General features: G+C 42.2%; 1 protein-coding gene across 2 annotated transcripts in view; it reads right to left on the minus strand.

Moving 5' to 3' along the window:
- Nucleotides 1-18,278, minus strand: part of MATK (megakaryocyte-associated tyrosine kinase) — a 108,717-nt gene that overhangs the window by 58,922 nt on the left and 31,517 nt on the right. For both annotated transcript variants that reach the window (XM_078668449.1, XM_078668450.1), the window contains exon 2: nucleotides 265-328. In XM_078668449.1, the coding sequence (XP_078524575.1) occupies nucleotides 265-273 (9 nt within the window). In that variant the 5' untranslated portion in view covers nucleotides 274-328. The remainder of the gene's footprint in view (nucleotides 1-264; nucleotides 329-18,278) is intronic.

Below are 18,278 nucleotides of genomic sequence, written 5' to 3' on the forward strand. Positions count from 1 at the left end.
TATAGCATTTCTTTCAGACGATTTTTGACAAACAATAGGTCATGAAAACCAGAGTTGCTCATAGTATGGCTTTAAATATAAATCCTTTTCAATTTACTTTCTTCCCTAATATTCAAAGACATTCCAACATATCACAATATTTTTAAACTGAATATTAATTTTCATCAAATCTATGACTGCAAGAGTCAGCAGTCTCATTCTAATACATCCTTTAGGACAACATTCTATGTGGAAGACTCCTGAGAAACACACAGAGGTACTCACACAGGACATCCTGTTTCCTTCTGACTGGTAATCAATGCTGGTGCCAAATTCCACCTGTTCTCACCTAAAATACATCAGATGTATAAGATGAATATTGCAGCATTCTACCTATACTTTATACTTCAAACATCCATGTATTTACTGAATCCTAAATAGGCTACACTTTATTGGCAGCTCATTTGTTTACTAACCTTAAACACACTTCGGTATATTTAATTCATGTATTCACTGAATCTTAATTTCCTATTTCCTCTCACCATGCATTAACTTATTTACTGGACCTTAAACATTCTATAATGATTAATTTACTGTATATGACTACCCTGCTGTTCATCTGCACCCTATATGTATTTATTTCCTGAAACTTAAAAGCACCTATTCTGTGAAATCCTATAGGAAATAATTTTCTGGGTCTTCACTATAACTCTTTTCATCAGACTCTGCTAGTCATTTATATCCTTAATGTATCATACCTCTACTGCTCCTCAGCATTTAATATAAATGTTTTTTTTTTTTTTCCCCTTATTGTAAAACAAAGAAATTTTTCAGGCACACACATGACACATAGTACAAATACCTTAATGCAAATAATAAATCATGTACCAAATCAAAGTTACTATCAAGAAAAAACACATATTAATACAAAAAAGGAAACCCAATCAGGATGAAATTAATACATCAGTCTACGTTTGCAATTAATCTTTCTTTCCAACGATGTATCGGTTCCCAAATTTTTCTCCCCCATCTTTTTTTCCTTTTGCCTTTTTTCTCGAATATACCCCTTTCAAGGTTAAACGTCCTCAGTAATAAGGCAATCCACTGTTGCAGGCCCGGGGGGAGGGGATTGAGCCAAACTCTAGCAATCATCAACCTGTAGACCGCCATAGCTACAAATAAAAATTCGCTATGGGCGCCTTCACAATCCCTAACTCCTAACATAATTACAGTTGGTGTTAGGGTTATGTTAAAAGCAAGTGTGCGGGCCATAAAATCCTCAATGTCCATTAATAAAGATCTTAATTTGGGACAGAGCGCAAATATGTGGATGCTATCTGCAGCCATAGCGTTACATCGCCAACAGCTAATTCCTGAAGTTGCACCCCACTGTGCTATACGATCAGGCGTATGGTATAGTTGGTATAGCGTTTTAAAATGTTGCGATTGTAGTTGGGCAGAATAGAGAGTTGAGCAGCCTAACTCCAAGGATGACTGAAAGTCTTCCCCTGATGTCCCTAATTTCCCAGCCCATTTCATACCAAATCTATCCTTGTCATCCTTCTTTGAATCAGCCAGCTGGGCATAGAAAAATCGAATGGAACACATCCCGCTTTGCTCAATTGTCTCCATAAACTTACTTATGCCAAATCCACCTGGCCCACCTTTTTTCTTAAGAAAGAAACTCCTGATCTGGAGATACTTGAAAAAACTATATCTTGCAATACTAAATTTATCTAGCAAATCTGAAAATAGAAGAATATTTCCATCTGAATCTAGCATATCGCCAAGTTTCTTAATACCTTTTCTATCCCAGTCCGCCATCATAGCATCCGAAAAGACTTCAGGGGGTAGAGACTTATTTCTGTACATTCTGATATATCTATTAAATCTCCCTAGACCACAATTTTTGGCAACAGCAGACCATACATTATGAGCAGCGGCGACTGTCTTGAAGCGAGTTCGTTTAAAATAGGATGAATCAATACATTTTAAGAAAGCATTTGCTGTATCTTCGCCCAATGCGATTGCGTAAATCATAGTTGAGACAGCTTTTACCTTCGGGTTCCCTTCATTTGCGCCAATTAAGCCCTGGATATATTGCAAAACTGAAGCCCAATAGTAAAACCTAAAGTCAGGGACCCCCCAACCTCCCCTCTCCCTTGGTAAAGTCATGTACTTATATGCCCGTCTCGTCTTCCCATAGGACCAAATAAATTTATTTAAAATTGACTCTAGTTTACTAAACCAAATTGACTCAAACAATAACGGTATTGTACGAAAAAAATACAGAAATTTAGGAAGTATAATCATTTTAATGATGTTAGTGCGGCCCACTAACGACAATCTGAGGTTATTTATCCTTAGCAAGTCCGCGTTGACTTTTGTCAGTAAAGGCGAAATATTACGCTCAACTACTGTCCCTAAATCAGGTGAAATTTCAACACCTAAATATACTGCAGAGGAAATCACTCGAGGATCATTACATTGAGATGCTAAGTTTTTGATGATCTGTGTTTTAGCTCTGTTGAGTTTATAACCAGAAATGTTACCAAATTCTTGGGCCTCCTGTTCTATTACACCTATTGCCATTTCAGGATTAGAGGTAATTATCGCCACATCGTCTGCGTAAGCCAGCACTTTCACTGCTGACTCATTTACACACAATGGGGAGATGCTGGGATTGAGTTCGAGCCTACGTAAATATGGATCCATGTATAATGCAAATAAAAGAGGGGAACTAGGACAGCCTTGCCTTGTACCTCTTTTAATCTGCACCGGCGCTGATAACTCTCGGTTAATTTTAATTCTAGCCGTAGGATCTCTATAGAGAACCTGAATTGCTTTTATAAAATTATCCCCAAACCCAAAAATTCTCATTAACTCCCATAGATATTCCCAAGCGACCCTGTCGAAAGCTTTTTCAGCATCTAGAAATAGAGCCGCGACAGGGCCGCCTGTAACCTCCATAGCATCAAAACAGGTAATCACAGTCCTAATGTGTTCAGTGGTCCCTTTCCCCGGAATAAAACCATGTTGGACTGGGGTAACTAGCTTTTCTATTACAGCGGACATCCTTGTGGCCAAAATTTTTGAGTATAGCTTTACAACGGCATTCATTAATGCAATAGGTCTGTATGACCCAGGATTTGAAGCGGGCTTCCCTTTTTTCAAAATAACAATAACCTCTGTCTCCCCCCAAGAATTAGGGATTGACATACCTCTCTGGGCTTGCATAAGTATATCCAGAAGGTCTACACTAAAACCTGAAATAAACGTCTTGTAAAATTCAATTGGTATCAAATCTGGTCCTGCAGCCTTCGATGAAGGGAGATCTGCTAAAGCTAGCATCACTTCTTTTAATGTTATGTTGGCATCGAGTATAGTTTTTTCCTCTGACTTTAATTTTTTAAGTTGAATATTTCCTAAAAAGTTCCTAATATTCTCAACTTCTGGCTCTGTCTCCCTATCATATAGTTCCGAATAAAACTTCCAAAATTCTTTTCTTATTTCCTCAGAATCAGAGATTAAATTGCCTAAGCTGTCAACTATATTTTTAATGTCCCCTGCGTTGGCTTTCTGCCTAGCTCTGACAGCAAGAATATGACCAATCCGTTCACTAAACTCGCACGCCTGCTCCTTCTTTGTTAAATAGCTAGCTACTATCTTCTTAGTAATACAGTCCGCTATTTCTGCCTTTAAAATCATGATCTCCAACAATTGATGATCCAACGAGAGCCCACCCAAAATTAACCTACTTAGTTCGGACTCAGCATTCAGAAGGGAATTAACCTGTTGGTCAAACAACTCTCTTTCCTTTTTTCGTTTATAGGTTGAGAAGCTTATTGTCTCTCCTCTAACATCTGCTTTGAATGCATCCCAAATAAATCCGCTGCTTGTGCTACCCCTGTTGTTCAACCAAAACTCCTTGATCCATTTTTCCATGTGCTTACGGTAGCACTCATCTTGTAACAGAGCTCGCTCGAAAGTCCATTTGTATGTTTTCCTACCTACCCCAGATAAGTTCAGTAACAATAATAATGGATTGTGGTCTGACACTAACCGAGGGAGCTTTTTGATCTGTATCTTACCTAGCAGAGCATTAGATATTAAAAAGTAGTCCAATCTTACTGTTATATTATGGGGGGCAGAAAAATATGTATCCCCATCTAACTGTGGGTGCAGGTTGGCCCAGACGTCTGAGAGAGCATTATTCAAAGCCATATTCGCTATTGCTCTATGCACCTTTTTCTTCCTCCCTGTATAAGAATGACCTGATTGTAACTCAATGTTCGCCGGTCGACTGATGTTGAAATCCCCACAGCAAACAATCGGTTCTGGCCACGTTGGGAGTTCATCGTCGAGAAATTGAAAAATATCCGGATCATCGCACGTTGAGCCATACACTGAAACCAAAGTGAACCTAACCCCTCTAAAACTCAATTCTATAATCACCCATCTACCCCAAATGTCTTCTTTGCTCCTATGTACAGTACAATCTGCACCCTTTCCCAGAATCGCCACCCCTCGAGTTTTAGAGGCTTGTTTCGTATAAGCTAAAACTTTAAATCCAGTTTGTTCCAGCAAAAACCCCTTACCGCCCTCCACGTGAGTTTCCTGTAAACAGATCAAATCAGGAGACATTGATTTACAAAATGCTGAGACTCGCAGCCTCTTTTGGAGATCATTAAGACCGCAAACATTAAATGACAAAATTCGACAAGACATCAAAAAACATCAAAGGTTAACGCCAGCTTCGAATTCCATCTCTTAATCAAGCCCAGGGCTTCCTTTGTCCTCCATGTAAACAAAACCTTGATCTGCTGCAAACTGCATTTCGCTGTGTATAGTGTGTGCCTTTTTTTCCCACCCCTTACCCCTCCCACCTCCCTGAGCCCTCCCCGAGTGCCCCTCCCCCCTCCCCCCTACAGGCAAATAGGTCAAGCATGACCTATATGTGGACGCCGGGGACGCAGCAGCCGCCACACCTCCCCACTGCCAGCCGATAATGCAAACATATCAGACTAACTCAATTACATTTTCTCTTTATATCCCAAAACCTCTATCATATAGGCTTTTGCCTTAATCTCTGAAAAGAAGATTTTAAACTGGCCCTTAGTCACAATTTTCAGTTTTGCAGGGTAAAGCAAATAGGCTTCAGAACCCAGAGCCTGGATATGCGGTATCAATTGTCTCAGCCTCCATCTACGTTCAACTGTGGCGTGGCAAAAGTCTGGTCTTGCAAAGAACGTAACGTTGTTATAGGTACGTCTTGACCCTGGCTTTGCTTTGTCCAGTATCAACTGCCTAAGAAGGAAATTCCCTACGAATATTAGCAGAGCCCTTGGTTGCCCCTTCTGGCCCCCAACCTGTGCCTGACCCCTTTTAAGAAAAAAAGGGAAACGGTGGGCTCTTTGAATTTCTATTTCCCACTGCCAACTAGCTAACTCCGGGAAAGCCCCTTTTAACAAATCCACAACAAACAGCCTGGGGTCCTCCCCTTCCAGACCTTCCTCCACGCCCAACAATCTGATGTTATTCCGACGCTGCCTGTTCTCAAAATCTTCCAGCTTCCAGTTGACATCCTCTGCCACCTTTTGATGCTCTTCCTTGTATGATTTCAAGCCCCTCAGATCATCCTCCACTTTACTAGTCCTTTCCTCCACTTGTACCACTCTCTCAACCATCTCATCTTGTCTTTTGCTTATACTTCTAAGTTTATTTTGGATCTTCCTCGATTCCTGTCTTGCCCTCCTGCTCTCTCCTCTAGCCTCAGTCTGCATTAATTTCAGGGTGTTAAACAAAAGATCAAGCGTAACAGGAGGCTGGGAGGATTGAGCAGAACCGTGATCCCCAGTCAAAGTTGCTGGACTGTCCTGCTCCATAAAAGAAAAGGTAGTGGTTGAGTAGTCCCACGCTAATTTTTTAGTAGGATCAGTGGTACTGCTTGCAGTGGAGGGTTTCCTTTTAGACAGGCGTTTTTTTTGTGAGGTTTTCCTTGCCGGGGAGCTGCTAAGTGAGTCAATGCCTGTGGACTCGTCGGAACAAACATCCTCAGAGGGCAGAGATTGTGACTGTGTGTCTTCTTCCACAGAATAAAATCTCTCTGCTGAGGCGGAACCGCTGGCAATACCAATTTCTGCTGAGGTGGAGGAATCGCCACCTGATTTAAATCCCCCATTCTCTGCATTTAAATCCATAGTTTCTGCCCATGTTAGGGGTTTGTTGTACAATAGGCTAGCTGCGTTAGTGCCGACAGTAGCAGCGAATTCCTTCCCCTCACTTACATTTGACTCATGTAGCTCATGCATCTCGACCCCCTGATTTGTATGTTCTAATACCATAGTAAGGGAATTTACCGTCACATCCGAAGTATCCCCAGGAAGCTGAGTGTGCAGGGCTCGGCAGTCACTCATCGCCATCAGATTTACACTTTTGCTTGAGCTTGTGTTTGTTATTGCGCGACTCCATTCCTGCGCCTCTAGCCCTTGGTTCAGCCCGGCCACGACACCGCCACTTGCCTTGCCCACGACAATCTTTACTCCTGCAGCGCTGAACACTTCCGGAGCGGACGTGGACGCAGGCATTGCAGTGGCCGGCTTACCTGCTTCTACTGCTGCCGGTCTTCCTGGTTGCCTAGCGACCCCAGGATTGTGCATGGAGTCTGCATCCGTGTTGAGAGCGCCAGCGCCAGCTCCCCTAGCTCCGCCAGCTCCCTCAGCGCTGATTCCGGTAGCTTCAGAAGCCGGGTCTACACCATCTCTTCTGTCCGCGCTGGAGTCCGTGATAGTCCCGGGTTTATCTGCGAGCAGATCGCTGCTGGCATGAGCGGTTACGGGAGTGTTGGCAAAACTTTCCGTGACGGTAGGTTGACGAAAAGCAGACTCTCTAGTCTTTGGCCTGACAACTTGACCTGCATCTTTAGCAGGGGCCGCGCTTTCTGCTCCGTTTCTTTTCACCATTATTCTCTTCAGGCTTGACGCGTTTTTCTGTACCATGGCAGTAACCAGAGCCGAGCCAGTAATTTTCTGCTCTGTCCTTGTTTTCCCTTTTTCCTTTACAGCAGATTTCTGTCCTTTGGCATTATCTACATCCGATGTTTTCACTCCTTTCCCATCTTTGAGCTCGAGTCCACGCTGCACAGTAGATTTCTGTCCTTTGGCGTTTTCTGCATCCGATGTTTTCCCTCCTTTTCCATCCTTGAGCTCAAGTCCACGCTGTAAACGAGGTGGCATCCTGTGGCAAAGTTCTACTATCAGAATTAGAACTTCAGAAATAGCTTTTTTAAGGTGGGTAACGGTGCGTGGAATAAAGTTCCCTTGTTTCAGCCAGGGAGGGAAAATCACCGAGTTGCCAGACAGAGGCATTCAAAAAACCCTGCAATTCTTAGTCTATCCAGCCATTGATAGTTTCTGGCAGTGGAGAAGAGGAGAGTGCGACTCACTCACTGCACCCCACGGCGGCCATCTTGCCCTTAATATAAATGTTTTTAATAGATCTTAAATACCCTGCAGTTCATCTGCAGCCTAAGCTAATTTAATTAGCGGACCTTGAATCCCTAATATTCATCTGCATTCTACATTAATGTATTTATTGAATCTTAAATATCCTTCTGCTAAGCTGCATTCTATATTAATTTATTCACTGGATCTTAAATATAACTATTCCTCATTGGAATCATGAGCTCAGGTATTTACTAAATCTTAAATACTCCATTGTACATCAGCCTTATGATTTTTTTCATTGGATCATTGATGTATTAAAGTTCTTATATTTACTTTATTTATTCTTAAAACTGTGCTATTATTTCAAATGTTCACAGAATCCTAAACTCCTATCTCCTCACTAAGTTCTTCTCATCACTCATCACTAAGTTATTCTCTAGCTCCTTAAAAGCGTACTTTTTCCAGATATTACATTTTCCAGTTGTTTATTCTAGAATTTTCTAGCTCCTAAAATTCCAACTGCATATTCAGTTCATTCCTACCTACTAAAATCAACAATGCATATCAAGTTTTCTCAGCTGATCGTGTGTCTGAATGTTAGTAAAAATGATGGTCTGTCAAGAATATCATGTTTTAACCGTCATATACAAAAATACTTAAACATTGGACAAACATTTTCTATTTTTAACTCCAATAGGGTGATATTTTTGTAAATTATGTTTGACTTCACATCTGTGTCTGATGATATTTTGATAATGATCTTGTGGCAACATACCTTCCCAGCTTATGAAATTATTATTGGTTAATCAGTTCTCTCTTAGCCCATTTAAACCTAAACTTGTATGTATACATATTATATGCTAGTACATTAATTAATGTTAGTGTAATTTCTCCTGGCTTGCAATTTTCTATGGGCATTTACCAGAAGAACACACTATATCGAATAGTCATTGCTTGCCCTCTTGCTTGAATACTTGCCTTCTGTGCATCTCCTTTATTATACTAAAGACACAGTTTTGCACAAAATATATAAGGCAACCCTGTATTTGAAATTATTATTTGTGAATTTGGAATCCTTTGATCTTATCCTACATTTGGTTCCAATTGCTTTCCAATCCTTTCACACCTATGGTGGACTCTATTGACCTTGGATAACTTTCATGTACCTCGGGCTACCCTAGACCTTCTCCCTCACATCTCGGATGATTCTATGTCAATAATTTAAAGCAATTTGTTTTGTTAACATCTGCTACAAATCAAATGTTTAAATACCAATTGTTCGAAAATGTCAATTTGTAATCACTGTGGCTATTCTTCAGAGCTGATTAGCATCCTTGATATGTGGGTAGTTTTAATGTTCCACGTGTTGCAGTGGTCACTGAAGCTGTAGCGGTACATACACTGAGGACATGTGTGCTGTCCATACACAAGCCTACACCTCAGGATTGTTCCAGAGTACTTTCTAATGGAGACCGCAAAGCTATGCCTTCAATGTGGTCAGTTCTAGTTACAAATGCCAACAAACTCATAAAGGGAAGTAAATATGCGGAACAGTCGCCCACCAGGCATGATGAAGCAAAACAAGTAAAGTTCTTGTTCATTGTTGCAAGGCGTGAATGTTGATAAAGAGCAAATCACATTTTCTGGAAATCCTTAAATCTGCCACAATGAAATATCTTGCCAAGCCTTCTCTGGCAAAGGTGCTATACAGACTTTGTATATACAACGCCAACTCTGGATTTGAGAATGCAAAATCCAGAAACGCAATGTACTGGTGCGACACTGCAGTTTGCTAATGCATTGCAAGATGAAGGTGTGGTAAAGGAGCCTTTTCCCATCCTTCAGACTGATCAGGAAGTGATATCAGCTGTCCCTGCAGTCTAAGTCTAAAAGCTTTAAAGTGCTACTGACTGCCAAGGGCAAACATTCACAAAGTGGAAGCTGTCCATCACACTCGCCTACCGCTATGCGAATGAAAGTTGTCAGCATGCAGGGACTACAGGACAGTTCAGTGAATCGTTTCATGCTGTTTATGTTGTTCCATTTATCTGGTCTTGTAACTTCTATCCCAGGGGTCACAATGCCAGTGCATTCCAAAAGAGAATGCAGAGATGGACAACAGAAAAGTGTAACAAAAATAAACATCAGAAGACCCAAATGCTCAAAAAAGCAATACAAAATTTCTGCTGTGGTGCAAAACAATTAAAAAATATGATTGGTTTGTTTGTACAAAGCATGTGTGCTGAGTGTACTTTTCAGATGTAAGATAGTCCCTCATGCCTTCCAATGGGGTGGAAGGATACCTCCAAGTAGTCAACAGAAAAAAGGTGAGACTAAAATACTCCTGTGGGATGTCCCAAGCCAATGGCTGAATGCTCCTGAGAAAACGAAGCCAATGGCTGAAAGGGTCTAAAAATAAAAGCCTGCAAGGGCTGCTGGGAGATAATGGTAGCGTATGAACTGACTAGGAAATGAGTGACGTAGACGGGCCTACAACCTTTATTAGCAATCCATTTCTCTTGGTCTGCAAAACCACAAATCTAGATTGGACTTTCTCACCAACTTCTTGTGTCAATGACTCATGTTTCATAATATTGCATGTATAAATAGACGCTCTTTAAGCACAGGAAGACATGCCTACCACACAGACTCTCTTTTAGACCTTAAAAAGTTACTAATAAATATACCAACAAAAAAAAAAGGCAGAGAAAGAAAACCTCTGAATCTGCTATGTATCGAAATGGAAGAAAATACCAGACACTTGTTGCGAAGGCAGCAATGTGGCAAGATCACTGCCTATGGTTATAGAGCTGCATGCTACTCCATCTGCCAGGTTCACGATCACGACATAGAGTAATGCTCTTTGATATCTCCTGGCGTTGTCAAGGCTAAACAGTCCTTACCTGCCACAACCCTGTATGTCATTACTTTTTCTTGGAGCTGCCATTGACTAAGTTTGAATGATTGCAAGTTTTTTTAAAGAGAAAGTGGGTTCCTGCCATTTATTACCTTTGCAGGATTTAGGGTGATAATATACAGTGAAAACAATTTACTAAAAATCAGATATCTGAAATCCCCAGATTTCAACAAAGAGAGGCTTTATTCGCGTAAGAGACACACTTGAAGGTGTGTGCGTTAAGTCACAGAAAATTCTCCCAATTGTAGCCGGTCATAATTTAACCAGATCTTCAATTTGTTTTTATAAACATTGAGTATATCAGTCCTGTACTTTGTTTGAAGAGCTTGAATACAGTTTAAATGATTCTGGGAACGCCTGCTTCAAGGCAAGTTCCACAACTTTCTATGAATCACAACAACACATCTTACTCAACAGATCTTGCAAGATTACCAGGAACCTGCACAGAAATACCCTTTTTTACTCTTTGTACACTTCCAGCTACTCGAAGGTTTTTACATCTTACTTTTCACAGGAAGTACTAGTATATGGTTAATATATCAGAAATTTGCACCAGTGGACAATGAAATTCAGCACGAGGCTTCCGTTTCAAAGGAGAAAGATGTTAGATGGAATATGCTTGCAGCCTATTCGATAGCGTTAGAACCAGTAGCCAAGGGCTATGCGTGACGTTAAAGACCCTCTCCAAGAGTTATGTCCTTGGCATTAGATGATGGCTTACAATGAAGGAGAAGGCCTTTAATGTGCATTAGAACATGGGAATGTTGAGAGCTGGCTCCAACCTCTGCATGAGCAGACAGATCAACCCCATCTCTACACTATGCAAGATTTTCAAGTGTATCTCACTGAACACCAGACGAATGGTGCTCTTATCACAAGTAGACTTGATTTTCACCTGCACCAGCTCTTTATACAACGATCGCCAAAGGCCCAAATGGAAACGGCAGTGATGGGCTGCCAACTGTAGAAGAGGACTCTGCCCAGGTTGGGCCTCCAACCAAAAGGAAAAAGACAGGGGAGAAGAGAGTGACTCGGTCTTAATTTCAGAGTAAGTCTTCATCACATGTTTATTTATTTATTTTAAGGTTTCAATAGAACACGAACCAGACCCGTGAGGGTATCAGAGCGCTTTACAGGTATACAAGAGGCATAGGAGGGGAGGATATCAAAGGGATACAAGGGTTATGTACATTATGTAGGAAAAAAAAACAATCAAACCAGGCAGTCTCAAGTACGAGATAAATTTTGGGATAAAAACAGGTAGAGATAATATACAGGTAGAGTTATTAAAGAAGAGAGTAGATAGTCTCAGCTCCTGGATGGGAAGCCCAGAGGGCCGGGAGGTATCATCCGTGAAAGTCAAGGATAAAGCCGTCATGGCGAGTGGTGCAATCTACGATTGAAATAACACAGATATGGAGCAATTGGTAGACACATTACTCCCCAGGCTGGAACTCTTGTTTAAAACACCGATAGCCCCCATATGCTTAAGGTTGGAAGGCATTGAGGCTAAGTTGGATACTTCCTCTGTGATAACATCCGGGCCATCAAACCCTGACACAAACTTGAGCATAAATCCGGCAGTGGTGGGGGGGTACCAGAACAGATGCATCTATACACATGGGCTTGGTCTACACATGCCCAGTGACTAACGCACATGGTAGTGCAAATGAGGCGACCCATCCAAACAATACCCAACCACAGAGGGAGACTGAAGGAGAAGGAAATACCCGGGACTATAATATCATATCCGACACTTCTACACAGAAGAAGGTCGTGACAGGGGCAGCATCTTTAACGGGGACTCAACTAGCCAAATTGACTATAACTTCACCCTTAATGTCCAGTGCAGGTCTACCAATTTCCTTGGAGATGCCTCCGGGGTCAGCACCCCTAGTGGTAATTCTAATAGGAGTCCCCCCTACCACTGAAGGCTCAAAAGAATCCACAGTGGACCTTATCCACAAGGTCACTCATTGGTGCAACAGCAATATAGTAAATGGGCACTTTTTGTCCCCCCGTACTATCATGGCCAGAAGGGTGAGTTGGGTGGAGACAGGGTTAGGAAAAACATGGCAGGAGATTGTGTAGTAAATAATGTAAGACACCCCGCCTATGCTAAAAACTTTTTGGGAGAGTTAATTTACTCCGACCTCTAAAATATCAATCAAGGTTGTTTCTCTGCAGTACTTTTATCCAGTTTAACTTTTTCCTCCTGTTTTGCATCAGACAGTCCACCTTAATGCAGCTTAGAACAGCCCAGAATGAGAATGGTAGGTTTGTACTGCCCCTAACCAAAATATTTGATCCTCTTCAAGAACAGGTTGGTCTAGATGGATGTGATTGACTACCTTCTGCTGGAGCTGAGCACCAAGTTTCAAGTACTGCACTTTGGATGGGTAATGTTCCCACCTCTCCTTCCAAACTGACTTCCATTCTCCCAGACTCTTCTTGCCTGAAGATCTTGTCTTGGAATATAGCTGGTCTTAGAACCAACGGCGATGATGTTTCATGGCATAGGATGATAGTGTGCTGTCACATAATTGCACTGCAGGAAACATGGGACACTACTGATCATTTTGATTTGGATGGTTTTACTTCCTATTTCAAAAGTGCAATTCCATCTACAGCAGGTAGACCGAAGGGAGGCCTTGTTCTTCTGGTCTCACTTAAACCCCCTGCTCTAGTAGAGTAGTAGAGATGCACTCAGCTCATCTGCTAGCAATAGATGTGTTGTTTGCTAATCGCCCCCCGTTAGTAGTAAATTTCTATAACTCCTACTGTAGAAACTACGGTTACTCAACACCTAGCACTGGAGAGGTTCCTTGATCAATATAGGGAGAGGCAAGATTCATATTATGAGGTCATCATCTTAGGAGATTTTAATACGCATCTATGCCATATGGGCTGTATTGTGGCAAGGGGCCAAATGGATGCATTACCTTTAGTGGCCCATTTTGAACACACAGAATGAGGCCATTTAATAGAGGTATTCCTAGCTGCAAATAACTTGCTCTGCTTAGAGCAGTTGGGCACGGATGCCCCAGTTGCCACGTTTGCCGGCAGGGGTTCCACTAGTATTATCGACTTCATAATGGTCTCTGCTCCTCTAGCCTCGCAGTACAAAAGATGACAGTTCTCTGGACCACCCATAGTGACCATAACCCTCTAATACTCGGGCTGGTGTATTGTACCGAAGCCCGTAGAGGGGAGGGTAGGAGTATTCCAAACTCTGAACTTAGTACAGAAGATCAAGCCATAGGATAAAATGGTCAAAGGTGGTTCCAGAGACCTTTCTAGATAGCTTATATGCTGAGTGTGCCAATGAGATTTCATTCTGCATGAACACGAGTTCACAGGATAGAGTGGTTTTAGATGCTTTCGATAAGATATCAAAATATATATCCAATGGCATTATGATTACAACTGGACCAAAGGCCGGAAGGAGTTAGGTGGTTTGATGGCACTTGTACTAGAGCGCACAGTGATTTAATCCACGCCCTCAAGCAATGTCCGAGGGATGAGGCACTGGTTAGATCTGCTAGGAGGCCATATAAATCTGCAATTCAAAACAGGAAGATCTTCATTAGGGCCCAGGCTTGGAAGGCACTTGATAAGGCAAGTGTGCTGACAGATAGTACTAGGTTCTGGGAAACGGTTAATAGCCCCTTCTCCTCAGACACAGCAAATGCTCAAATAGATTGCACAATAGCTGCTGAAAGATGGGGTCTACACTTTGAGGGAATGTTCCTTGGGGATGATGCAAGGGGACTGACATACAGTGGGACTCTGGTATAGAAAGTGCCCCACTGCATTTTAATACTGAAGAGGTACTAAAAGCTATCCTGGCCACAGCTGGAAGGAAAGCACTGGGCCCGGATGGGGTACCGGTGGGTTTGTATAAAGCAGACTCCCTAATAAGGCCAGATTCTGACACAAGCGTTTAATGCGGCCTGTTCCTGTGATCTCCCCTCTTCCTGGTCAATGGCCACTACCATACCTATTTTTAAAAAGGGTTCAAGGGACGACCCAGCATGCTATCGACCAATCTCTCTCTTGGACTCAGCTGCAAATATCATGGAGAAAGTGGTTCTGGATAGGATAACCACCTGGTTAGATAACTCAAATATTGTCTCAGACTTACAGTATGGCTTTAGACAGGGGAAAGGGACGTTAGATCAGTGTCTCAACCTACATTTGCTTGTGGGGAAGTACACAACAGCAAAAAAGGGATCTCTGCACATGGCCTTTATGGACCTAACATCGGCCTTCGACCGCGTCAATAGATCCAAGTTATGGTCAGTTCTTTTGGACCTAGGTCTTGAGGTGGACTTAGTTTCTACACTCTGCCCAAAACAACACCAGGGCAGCGGTGAGATACAATGAGGATGTCCGTGTGTCAGCTTCATGGGCTATCAAGAGAGGGGTCAGACAGGGGTGTATCCTGGCCCCCCTATTGTTTACACTCTATGTTAACAAGTTAGGGGACATCCTTTTGGCTACTAGCAGAGACATACCCAGAGCTGGCACCAAATTAATACCCGCACTTCAGTACGCAGATGATGCGATGCTGTTTGCTATGACAGGTGTGGGACTTCCAAAACTTTTAGATGCTTTTATAGATTTTATGAACACACTTGATCTAGCAACTAATTGTACCAAATCACATACCATGACAATTGGCACCAAGAAGGCCGCAAGGTGTTAAGTTCTTCTGCAGGGGGGCTGACCTCACTAAAGTCCAAACTTTACCCTACCTGGGTGTGCTGTTTGATGACAACGGGTCTTGGGTTGCGCAGCGAGCACAGAAAAAGAAGGTTTTGGCAAGGGCAGTGGAGGCTACTATGGACTTTGCAAAAAGGCAGGGAACAAAGCCCGTCCTTGCACTGTTAAGTCTATAGGGAAAAATATATCCCGATGGCCTCCTATGGCTGTGACGTATGGGGATACAAGGAAGTTAAAGATCCGCAGGTGGTGGAAAACAGATTTTTTCGTAGGCTCCTCGCTGACCCTCACTGTATCCCTGGGTTCATGTTGCATGAGGAGCTCGGAATGGGATACATTTCTGATCATTCTGCAGTTGCACCTTTAGTATGATGGATGAGAATTTGGTCCTCCCCAGCACTCACCCTTCATCAATTTGTTAAAGTGGATTGCATGGCTCTGGGGGGAGTTTGGGGGGGGGGGTCTGTGTATTCCTTGGTTGGGGTACATAGCGGAGCAGATGAGAGGTCTAGGCTGCCCCGATCTGTATACAAACCCCAAATTGTTGCGATATATTGATATCAGGAGGATCAAATCTCAGTTTCTGGATAGAAGGACCAGGAGGGTGTGGAAATCAATAAACCTACGGTGAGAACTTACATCACACTCAGTGGAGGGAGTAAATTATCCAGTGTTTGATTAACAGTGGTGTGAAGATGATAAAGTAAGGCAACTGGAGAAGTAGTTGAAGCCTCAATTGGGTGATTATCAAGTCAAGTCAAGTATAAACTTTATTCGGTCATTAAATACACAACCATAAAAGTACAAGTAAATCATCATAATTCATAAAAGTTACCTTAAAAAAGCACAATTCAAAATACAAAGTTAAAAAAAATTATGAAAGTCTTGATTTGATTCCTTTAGACAATCGTTTTGCGAGATCTAAAAACAAATTTAAAGTCCTTTACAAATTGACTGACCAATCATGTGGAGGAAAAAAGCTTCACATGAAAGACCTCTCATAATTGGAGTCAAAAGGGACCTCAAACCAGAGAGTGTAATCTCATAATTCTACCAGGTTTTTTTTTGAGAGCAGGAAGGCCCCAATTCTTCTCACTGTGACTCAAGTGAAGAAAAGGCAGCCTTTAGAGGGCTGTAAATTAAAAGAAAAGAGTGCTATATGCCATGGTATATGGTAAACAATAGGTTTTCTATGTGGGGACAGGTTAATGGACTATTTTTTATGTCAATGTAGTCCCGCAAGATCAGAACTGCGCTTGTGGTCATGGTCTGTCTGTATCATTTTAAAACTCGGAGGGACCAGTTCATCTATTATACGGTAAATGAAAAGGTCTATGGGTTGGACACTGATGTCTTTGCATTTTTCAGTATTTTGATGTGGTGACATTGCTGGGTAAGAAGACGTGGCATAGACAGCTGGCCATTATATCACTTGGTTTGTTATTTAGAGTCAGGCGAGTGAGTGTTTCCATATGACCCTTGCGTTTTTGTTAAATGTCGGTGGGTTTTTGCATTTGTTCCAATGATGTAGGTTGACATTTAATTACTGGGTTACTGGCATTTATAAGCTGTGTAGTCGGAGCTGGTGACCCTAAAACATCAGATGACTGAAGAATTTGAAGCTGCCCAGAGCAACCTTGCTGAGTTCGGACGATAAGTGGTTTGTCTTTGTAGAGGAAATAACTTTTTAGGTCTGGCCAGCCTCATGTTTCCAAAAATGTATAATAGTACATACAAGTACACATTCAGGGGCTATCGGTTGGCCTTCGACATCCATTGGCCAAGCGTCAGTCACATTTTGTTTCCTCCCACCTCAGTAAACCACATGGGCCAATGGGTCAGCCCACTTCAGCCAGTGGCTGCGTTGCATTGTGAGTGACAGTATTTTTTCCTGATCACATGTGCACAAGTGCCTGCAAAAATGTGCACCACAATGCCAGGGTTGGTGTACCTGTGCTGCTGGACACTTAAACATTTTTATATTTATCATTGTTTTTGCATACTGCGCGTTTGCAAAAAGTGATATTGAACGCTTGCCACAACAGACCTGCTCTCTTTGCCATTGCTTGTTTTTAGGTCGAGCCTAGGGAGAGCCTGCGCTGCTCTGCAAGGCATGATGTAATCAGGTATGGACTTGAAGCTCCGCCCACTCTCCGCTCATATTTTTCATTGGCATGTGTCATTGTCCTTTGTAAACAGTGGCTTTCATTGGTCAATAGGCTTAGTCGTCCCTCCTTAGTCTTGTCTCATTTTGTAACCTCCCATGAGGACACGCCCTGTTACATGTGTTGTTACTCATTAGGCTTTAATTACAGCCTCTGAGCATTATTTGGTTAAATGGTTTTCACTTGCCTGCTGTTGCGGGCAGACCACGCTCTCTCGCAACGCTGATCCAGTGGCAGCGGCACCTTTGGTTTATTTGCGACGCCGAAAGCAGGTTCATGTTTTTTTCTTTCTGCTTATTCACTTTTTTTTTCCAAATGCCCCGTACCGCGCTTTCACGTTAATTACTGCGGCGCCCCTTTCTTTAGATGAGCTGCATCTAAAGAAAGGTGCGCAGTCATTATTAAAATGAAACCGCGGCATGGAGCTCTTTTACAAAAAAAAGCATTTGTTTGTCAACTTGACAAACAGAGGCTTTTTTTGCAAAAGCGTTTCATACCGCGCTTTCACTTTAATAGCGGCCGCGCCCCTTTCTTTAGACGAACAGCGTCTAAAAAAAAAGGGGCATGGCTGCCAATAAAGTGAAAGTGCGGCATGGGGCGCTTTGACAAAAAAAAACGTTTGCAATGCAATAGGTCTCGCATTTGCAAGAGTTTAATCTATTGGCATTGTGAATGCCATTGCCTTTTATTTATCTATTTAAAAAACAACACATAAATAAAGGACATTGTCATGTACAATGGCAATAGCTCAAACCCTCGTAAATGTGAGACCTATTGCATTGTGGGGACAGTCAATGTTTAAGTTTGGATGTAGTGCATTACATTACATTTTGACGTGTTTTCGAGGGGTCTGTGGGCATAGTTGACCTGCCATGACTTGTCTTCCTGCTAGATTCCCCATGAGAAGGGCTACAAACCTCAGTGTTGTCAGATGGTGAAGTTGAGGATACGGATTATGTCTTTAGGAAAGATGCTGTGGCAGCACCGAGGGCTGCTTTGGAAGAGTGCTCAGTGTACCCTCCTTCTGATGTAATCCTGTTCCTTACT

This window comes from Lissotriton helveticus, chromosome 12, assembly GCF_964261635.1.
Source record: "Lissotriton helveticus chromosome 12, aLisHel1.1, whole genome shotgun sequence".
NCBI classification, from domain to species: Eukaryota; Metazoa; Chordata; class Amphibia; order Caudata; family Salamandridae; genus Lissotriton; species Lissotriton helveticus.